The following is a 7,725-nucleotide window of genomic DNA, read 5'->3' as shown; positions in this document are numbered from 1 at the left end:
TATGCACATGTACCGAAGCCCGCTCAAAGCCCGGATTTCTGCAAAGCATCGGCCGCATACTGGGAATTCTCAGTACATGTGACTCAGCTATATGACAACACAACTTGGCATCCGTACACTAGGCCTATGACGATGAGAAGAATAACGCGATTTATAACGTCATTGATCTGGTAAGAAAGGAGAATGGCCAGAAGATACAGGTCATCACCGCCGTGAATTCACGATGCAGCCTGTGTTATGAAGGTGATTAGCTTTGAAAGCGCATACTCGCTCTACACCAAAGGCATTTTCGAACAACGTCATTCACTGATCTGCTCCAGGAACGGCAACGGGGAATTAACTCGCGCCGCTAAGCTTGCTCATGTCAAGTACAGTAAGCGCAGATGGACGATCCTGAGCGAACTTTCACAAGATGAGGTCCTGGATGACTATACCGTATGGTCTGACTCCCCGCGGTCGATGGCAGACCGATTTTCATGGGTACTTCCTCTAGACATGAATGGAGTCGCTCTCCCCAACAGCAGGCTGTCTGCTATCCCCAAACTATCGAATGATCCCATCCACATTATCAGCTGGAAACTGGACGCCGACTACCGCGGCCATTCACCGTACATAGAACACAAAACCTTCTAGTCTCCCGGCGTACGGTACTGCTACGCGTAGAGCATGTTCGTCTCCAAAGGTGTGTTGATCTGTGCCGTCGGACTCAAAGGGCCCCTACACGTCAGGCCTTCTAGTAAGTTACGTTCTGCGAGTACACCCTACCTACATTCAAATTGACGGGCTGTGGTTCTCTGCAGCCTGGACGGATGTATTTGGCGGGCCGCTTGCGAATACTATGAGCTATACGGCACGTCTCAGGTGAGTGTGTCAGCCATGCATATGGTCCCGCTCACCGTACGGGCATGTATACCAGGCGGCATCATGGCAGTCGAGCTCAAAGAGGTTCCCGACAGGAATGACGAGCAGAATGACCAAGAGCTAGATTCTGATGATCCAGACGGCGGAGAAGAGCCAGATTATGAAGAGCCCGACGATAAAGAGCCAGAAGGTGACATACACACCGTGATGGCTGGAAGGAAGCGCTATTACATGGAGGAGCTTGCGAGGGATCTCTGGAAAGCGTCCACGATCATCGAAGATATCTTCAAAGAAATACTGACTGGATAGCATCGTCGAGGTACCTCTTGGATAAAAAGTCGCGCCCGTGCGCCCCTTTTTCTTCTCTCTATTCATACCAGCGTATCTACAATACTTGTCGTTTAGTGTGCTCTCCTATTACGCTCGTGTGATGACTATATATTTCTGCATATCCTCTATGTTACATGTACAACATCACTTGAGCTTGGCAGAGGGCCTAGCCAATCACAGTCCACATGATGATCTGAGCGGCCCTGCCAGGTGGCGATACCATCCGAGTCGATTCGTGATCCGGGCTCATCTCCGCGACGATGAAGCAATCATGCTCCAGTACGAACGAGAAGATGGACCGCTCGTTACCAAACGCTCCTTTATCATCCTGACTATCACCAGCAAAGACCAGCAACGATTTCGCGACACAGCCTACTTGTTTTAGGCGTATTTGCAGTACTACTGTTGATATCGCTGCTACTCCGAGAAGATCGTCCTCCTATTATGAATGCCAACTGGGAACCATCACACGAGGGATGGTACAGTCGTGCGCAGCCTGGCTCGACTAGTTTCACACCGACGAGAGAAAATCTTCTGCTCGCGCTCACTGTCGATACCCCAGCACGGCAGGGCACTCTCGTGGCCGCCCTCTTCAAACCGAACGTCGCAATTGATGGCAGTGGCAGGGTCTTGAGCCTGGCACAACCGGATATCGACGGCATATCCTCTCTCGCCGCTCAAGTCCTGAGCCTACCTGACACGGGCTCCTTCCAGAATCAGTGGCGGATCGATCATCCCATTACCTCGCGCCCGATCTACAAGCTTCACATCACTGATGGGGGGCAGACGAAGCTGACAAGCGTGTACGGCTACGAGAAGGGCAATAAAAAACTCAAGTCTAACACGGCAGGGCATGACGAACTCCCGGACGCCCTGTACCAATTGCTCGGCTTACTTCAAGAAGGCCAGCAGGGATCAGAGAGTGGCGGAAACAGCGAGGTCGTCGAGGCTGTCAAGGCTCTGATCGCCTGATCGTAAGTTTCTGAGCTCCTTTTATACTAGATTGCACTCACCCGAAATAGGCAAGGCCATCGACATCATAAGAACGAGGGACTTGAATAGCTTTTGCACAAGTTGTTAACCGACTTTTTCAATTATCCGAATAGCGGACAGGTTTTGTTCGAAATAAGAAGCAAGCACATGGCTAGGGTTGGCCGTTCAAATCACTGCGGAGACTATACGCCTCTCTCCCTGGTTCTCTAACATGGAGAAACAGGACCCCTGAAAGTACCGATGGAGGTTAGATACCAGAGAACCTGATTTCCTGTATTTTTACCGGAACCAAATTTCGCCCAATTTGGCTGTTTTTACCGGGATGCGATACCAACCTAGCCGTGTGGCTCGAGATTTACCGAGACCCAGATATCCAACCTCCGAATTTTAATCCGGTTACAAGGGTTTTTCTTAGCCACATTTGATCAAAATAAGGCATTATTCGCTATGATATGCCATATATAGGCCCAATGTTGCCAAAACAGTGCAATCTCAGCTCAAATATATATTGGGGCAAATTGTGGCTGCACAAGCGAGTGATCCAGTGCCGGGAGAAGCCGGGTATATACTACAATGGTATCTGACCTTGGATATCGAGCCTCAATTCTACCGGGACTGAAGTATCCGGCCTCTTGGGCGCTTCGCCACATTTTACCGCAACCGTATCTAACATACGGCCTCCAGACCTCACTTTTTTACGGAATTGGTATCTAACCTCCATCGGTATTTTCAGGGGTCCTGGTGGGACGTGACGGTGCACGTGATGGCGTGTCTAATCGTGAGCCACTCGCGTCGCGTCGCGTCGTATAAAGCCAAGCCGCAGCCGCGATGTTCTTGCCTCCATAACCCCTCCCACTTACACCCAGTGGCGAGAATGGATGCTCCGTACGACATGGACGTCGACTCCACTCGCTCAGCATTCTGGGACCGGCTGTTCGACTCTAACCTCGACCTGTTGCTGCACGTCCTGGACAGCTGCAGCCCGGCGTCGCTCATCAATCTTGCTGCCACTTGTCGCCTGTATCGCGCCATACTCAAGAATATCTTTGAAGAGTGCTGGGACATCAACCGCCATCTTGGGAGATTCTTCTCTGACCCCCTTGCGTTCCGGAACCTCCAAGCTCGCACTGCGACCTTAATATCCGGCTCCAACGCTTTGCAGTTCTTCGACCGCAAAGTTTATTCTGGCTCAGATCTTGACCTGTACGTATACAAGGAGCACTTAGACGAAGTGTGCAGGTGGGTCATGGCGGAAGGTTATGTCTTCGTCCCGAAGCACAGACAGGACCGTGACTTTGAGGTTGCAGTGAATAAACATCCCAGAACGGTTAGCGCTGTTAATTTTATGAGTACACATTACTGTTGTTGACATGCTTAAGACAGCTCTACAATATGCGTGGTATCAAGAATATCATCGATTTGGAACACCCCCTGGATGGCCGTAAAATCCAGGTAATGTCAGCGAAGATGTCTCCGATGGAGATTGTCCTCTTCTTCCACTCTAGTACGTGACTCCGAACCGCATTGTTATTGCTCAGCTTGTTCAGGAATCGTCGGTCGGATATAGCCTGCGTCATGAACGTGATCAGCTTTGAAAAGGCGTACTCGCTGTATCCGAGAGCCACGTTCGAGGAGCGTCGCTCCCTCATCATCCCCTGCTCAGGCCCAAGCCAAACACCGGCTCTGGAAAAGTATGATGCAAGAGGCTGGCACATCCTCCCCGGTACACCCGAGTCGGAGCAGCTCGATGATCATTCCGCCTTCTGCTCAATCGAACGATGGATTGGCGACAAATACACGTGGGTCATCGACTTGAATATGGACGGTATTGTGGCCCCGCGCCAGCAGGACTGTACTGTCGACTACGGACCCATTCTCATCCGCAGCCCTGTCGCAGTCACGTCTTGGCAGCTGCGCTACGAGGACGCCAGCGAAGAGGCTAGCATGACGTGCGAGCATCTTGGCTCTAATGGCCTGCAGTACCCGTACACCGTGACGAACTCGTTCTTCTGGTCAAGATGCCTCGCTTGGAATCGAAGTATGATCCGCCACTCCCGGTCCCCCGAGCCGGACCCGAGCCACACACCGTGCGTAGCCCATAGATATCATTCATTGACCTGTGGGCGGCTCGCTAATCATGGCTTATAGCATCGACGGTCTCCTGCTCAAGATGTTTCAATCCTATCACACGTCGTACGCCTCAGCCTTCGTGAGTGTACGCCGCATCCGGCTCGTGTTCTCACTAACGCGCCCTCCTCAGGAGTCTCTCAGGTCCGTCACCCTCGGCGCTGCCCAGGCCGGCATCCAGAACGTGCCTTCGGCTGGGGTCGACACCACTCGCACGTCGGTCAAACGGGTGGCGATGCGGCGTATTCTCCAGTCGAATGCGTTGCAGGAGAGCTTGGTTAAAACGATCCCTGATGTCATGATGGCTTTGTACGCTGAGATGTATCCTGAGGAGACAGATTTTTTCTAGGGCCTCGACACACCACCCCCTAGAACTCTTTCTTATATCAACATATCTTTGGAAATGTTCTGTGTATCCCGCTGCGTTTATTTACATGATCCCCAGTCCATATTTTGGCGACACAGCAATGACATTCCGAGGATAGATCCAATCCCTTTGAAAATCACAGGTACTGCGAGAGGCGCCGGGACGAATGCACACCATGCTCACCTCCGTTTCTATGCTCGGAGCTCTACCAGTCTGGTCATTACCTGGAGGCTGCGCTCTCGCACCAGATGACTATCACACGTCTCCGTTGCTTGACCGCCGCCAATGGATTCACAGTGTCGGTGTGAGTTCCGGAGACGCCAGGAACACATGCAGTTTCGCCTCTTTGCAACACTGGGTTCATTGAAACACACGTGGAACGCGAGACGCATTCGTCAATCCTACCCTCAATCATGTAGGCCACAATCTCACTGACGTTTCCCTAGCTACCAGAGAGTCTTCTACTCCTTCCCAATCAACCCGTAAATCTGCTCGGTGTTCCCCACCTTACTCCGAGCTGCATGGGATTGCAGGGAGGGAATTCTCTGGCGACGCTCAGTAGGGTTTGCCACACCTACGGCAGGACAGGCTTCTGATCTCTTCGTTGGGTACAGCAATGGGGCCTTGTCAAGTCCCAAGTCTCCTGCTCCTGTCCAATGCAGTGAGTGTCACATCGACTCCGCGGCCGCGGAAGTCGGCGATGGGATCACTAGGGCTCCGCGGCATGATCTTCAGAGTCTCCAGCAGCGACATCCTCGTTAACCGGTCCGACTGAGCGTGGCAACGCAGCGGCGTCCGTCTCAACCTCACAAATCCCGTCGAAATCCGCCGTTGCTAGAACCATTCCAGTTCACGACGATGTCAGGCCCGAGGAACGTCGCAACCTCGTCTGGGATGCCCCTAATCGCGACGGAGCACAGGCAGAGCACGCATGCAGGCGAAGACATTGGGATATTGGTGCATGTAGGCGGGAGCGCAAGTAACAACCTGCGTCAGAGGCAGTGGGATTGGTGACTGCCCGGACACGCAGGACAGGGACCAAACCAGTCTTAAGTGGAAATGCCGGGTGCGCAGCAAGGGGTGGACAATAATAAAATTTTAGACCGCATGATAGGAAATCCTGCTAAGGTCCCAGAGGCCCCCCCCTCCCCCCCGTGGGAGCATCCCACGGTACCATATCGGGAAGGTAGATTCCAGGCACATCCAGGTTAGGGTTTGCTTAGTCATCTTTCAGTGCTCCCACACGTCACTCTATTGTCACACTCTATGTTGTCACGCTTTATGTTTTCTTCCGTGCAATGGCCAAGGCGAGGTTGTCCTGGCTAATATAGCCCTGTAACCCTCACTAGCAAGCCATTTTAGTACCACCTGTACCGGATCTCTGCCATCAGGGCTGTCACAGAGCCAAATCTATTTTTAATAAATTCCTGTTAAGGCCCTCGAGACCCCCCCCTCCCCCCTTCATGCGGTCTCGGCTTCTCCCGGTGTCCACCCCTTGGTGCGCAGCGAGGAAGACAGATGATCACGTGATTTATGAATGCATGATGGACAGTTCGCCGGGGTGTGGAAAGAGAGGCTCACGCAGGAATCTGTCGCTCGTCTGGACGAGATTCGCAGCCTTTAGTTGTGCGCTCAATCTCAAGGTGAATATCGGTCCACTGGCGAAAGTTCGTATGAGCTCGCCGGGAGCTTTTCAACCCACACTGCGGACAGAGATCGATGTCCCGCCGGCGAGCATGCTATGAACATGCTCCGGTTGGGAGAACACTTTCCTAGAATGGTCTTTGTTGGACCATGACCGGGACACAGAGAACGCCCTTTGAATGAACAAAGGCAGGACCGCGGGACATTTACTATGGTCTCTAAAAATCAGGGGACATTTGATTGACATTGTTCTCTCATTGTTTATGTCTCTGCCAAGTCCCACTTCGGAGCATGCAAGGAAAGTGTTCGCCCACCTATTTCATGAATGGCAAATGTCCGGTGGCGGGACATCGGTGCTTGCCCGCTGTGCCAGTCATAGCAGCGGTGATAAGAATGGTGAACGCTGCGGAGGACCTAGAACATGGTGACAGAGGACAAGGTGGCCGATTAGCCAGAGTCACAAGGACAGTATGTCGAAATACCCCGGCACCTTTGGCTGGCCGCTGGACGTAGCTCGCAGTAATAATGGCCAGACAAGATCATTGACTTATGGGAAGGCCAAGTCGTAGAATAACACGATAAGAGATCCAGCCCCTAGACGCATGACTGAATACGAGACCTACGGGTTTCCTATAGATCGTAGCAGACACAGGGTACATTTGTGAAGGATCTGCGGTCATTGCAAGGGGGTATATGTCGTAACGAGAATGCAAACGGGAATAGAGCACTTATGGTACCTATACATGAGGCCGGTTACTTGGGGTTCTACATGGCCTGCCCAGAATCTGGTGAAAAAATCCAAGGGGCGTTCGTGCAAATGTCGGTAGTATAGATATCAGTACTTTTGCGTAACAGTTGCACTCATTTTGCGCGTGTGTCATTTGTGCAACGGTTGCAATACAGGTTGCAAAGGATTTGCGTTGTGGATTCCTTTGCGCAATATTCTGACTTAGACTTATCGGCACGGGGGCGTGCCGCTGGTCTCGTGACACGTCGCGTCACTGCTTCATCATGCCGATGTGCCGAAGTTCAATCTCCGCTCGTAGCGGTTGGAGTTGGACTTCAACAAATTTCTCTCTCATCCTCTCTTGCCCTTCAACCACCACCATCTCTTGTCCGTGTTCGTGCTCCCCTCAGTTCCGCGCAACATCTTGCAGCTGTTGTCTCTAGTTGACATGGTACGTGTACCATATTTATAGCTATGTTTTGCTGCTGTCCCTTTGCACAGTAGCTTGACTGCACTCAAGGGCCGGGTCTAGAGTCCCATATCTTCTTCAGTCCTGATGCTCGATTAGCACGAGGTAAGTGTGCTACTCTTCCAGTCGTTTTGAACATACTGATGATGCAGAAGTTGTACAGGCCGACAAGTGTGCGGCATGTTGCCTTATGTTCGCACTCGCGTG

General features: G+C 52.1%; 2 protein-coding genes across 2 annotated transcripts; both read left to right on the top strand.

The window, feature by feature from the left end:
• The first annotated feature begins 1,481 nt into the window (after positions 1–1,481).
• Positions 1,482–2,506, top strand: GLOTRDRAFT_121858 (uncharacterized protein). The gene is made up of 2 exons (XM_007868951.1): positions 1,482–2,165; positions 2,214–2,506. The coding sequence occupies exon 1, from the start codon at positions 1,636–1,638 to the stop codon at positions 2,161–2,163; it is 528 nt and encodes a 175-aa protein (XP_007867142.1). The 5' UTR covers positions 1,482–1,635; the 3' UTR covers positions 2,164–2,165; positions 2,214–2,506.
• A 642-nt stretch (positions 2,507–3,148) lies between these two features.
• Positions 3,149–3,999, top strand: GLOTRDRAFT_25227 (uncharacterized protein; the record flags this gene model as incomplete). Its single annotated transcript, XM_007868423.1, is given in 3 exon segments — positions 3,149–3,520; positions 3,535–3,688; positions 3,752–3,999. Coding segments are annotated over 3 exon segments (774 nt in total), but the record flags the coding sequence as incomplete, so codon positions are not given.
• Positions 4,000–7,725: the final 3,726 nt, after the last annotated feature.

Source organism: Gloeophyllum trabeum, assembly GCF_000344685.1.
Source record: "Gloeophyllum trabeum ATCC 11539 unplaced genomic scaffold GLOTRscaffold_00008, whole genome shotgun sequence".
In the NCBI taxonomy this organism is placed as follows: Eukaryota; Fungi; Basidiomycota; class Agaricomycetes; order Gloeophyllales; family Gloeophyllaceae; genus Gloeophyllum; species Gloeophyllum trabeum.
Note: the sequence above shows the minus strand (reverse complement) of the source record. Positions and strands in the feature narration are given on the sequence as shown.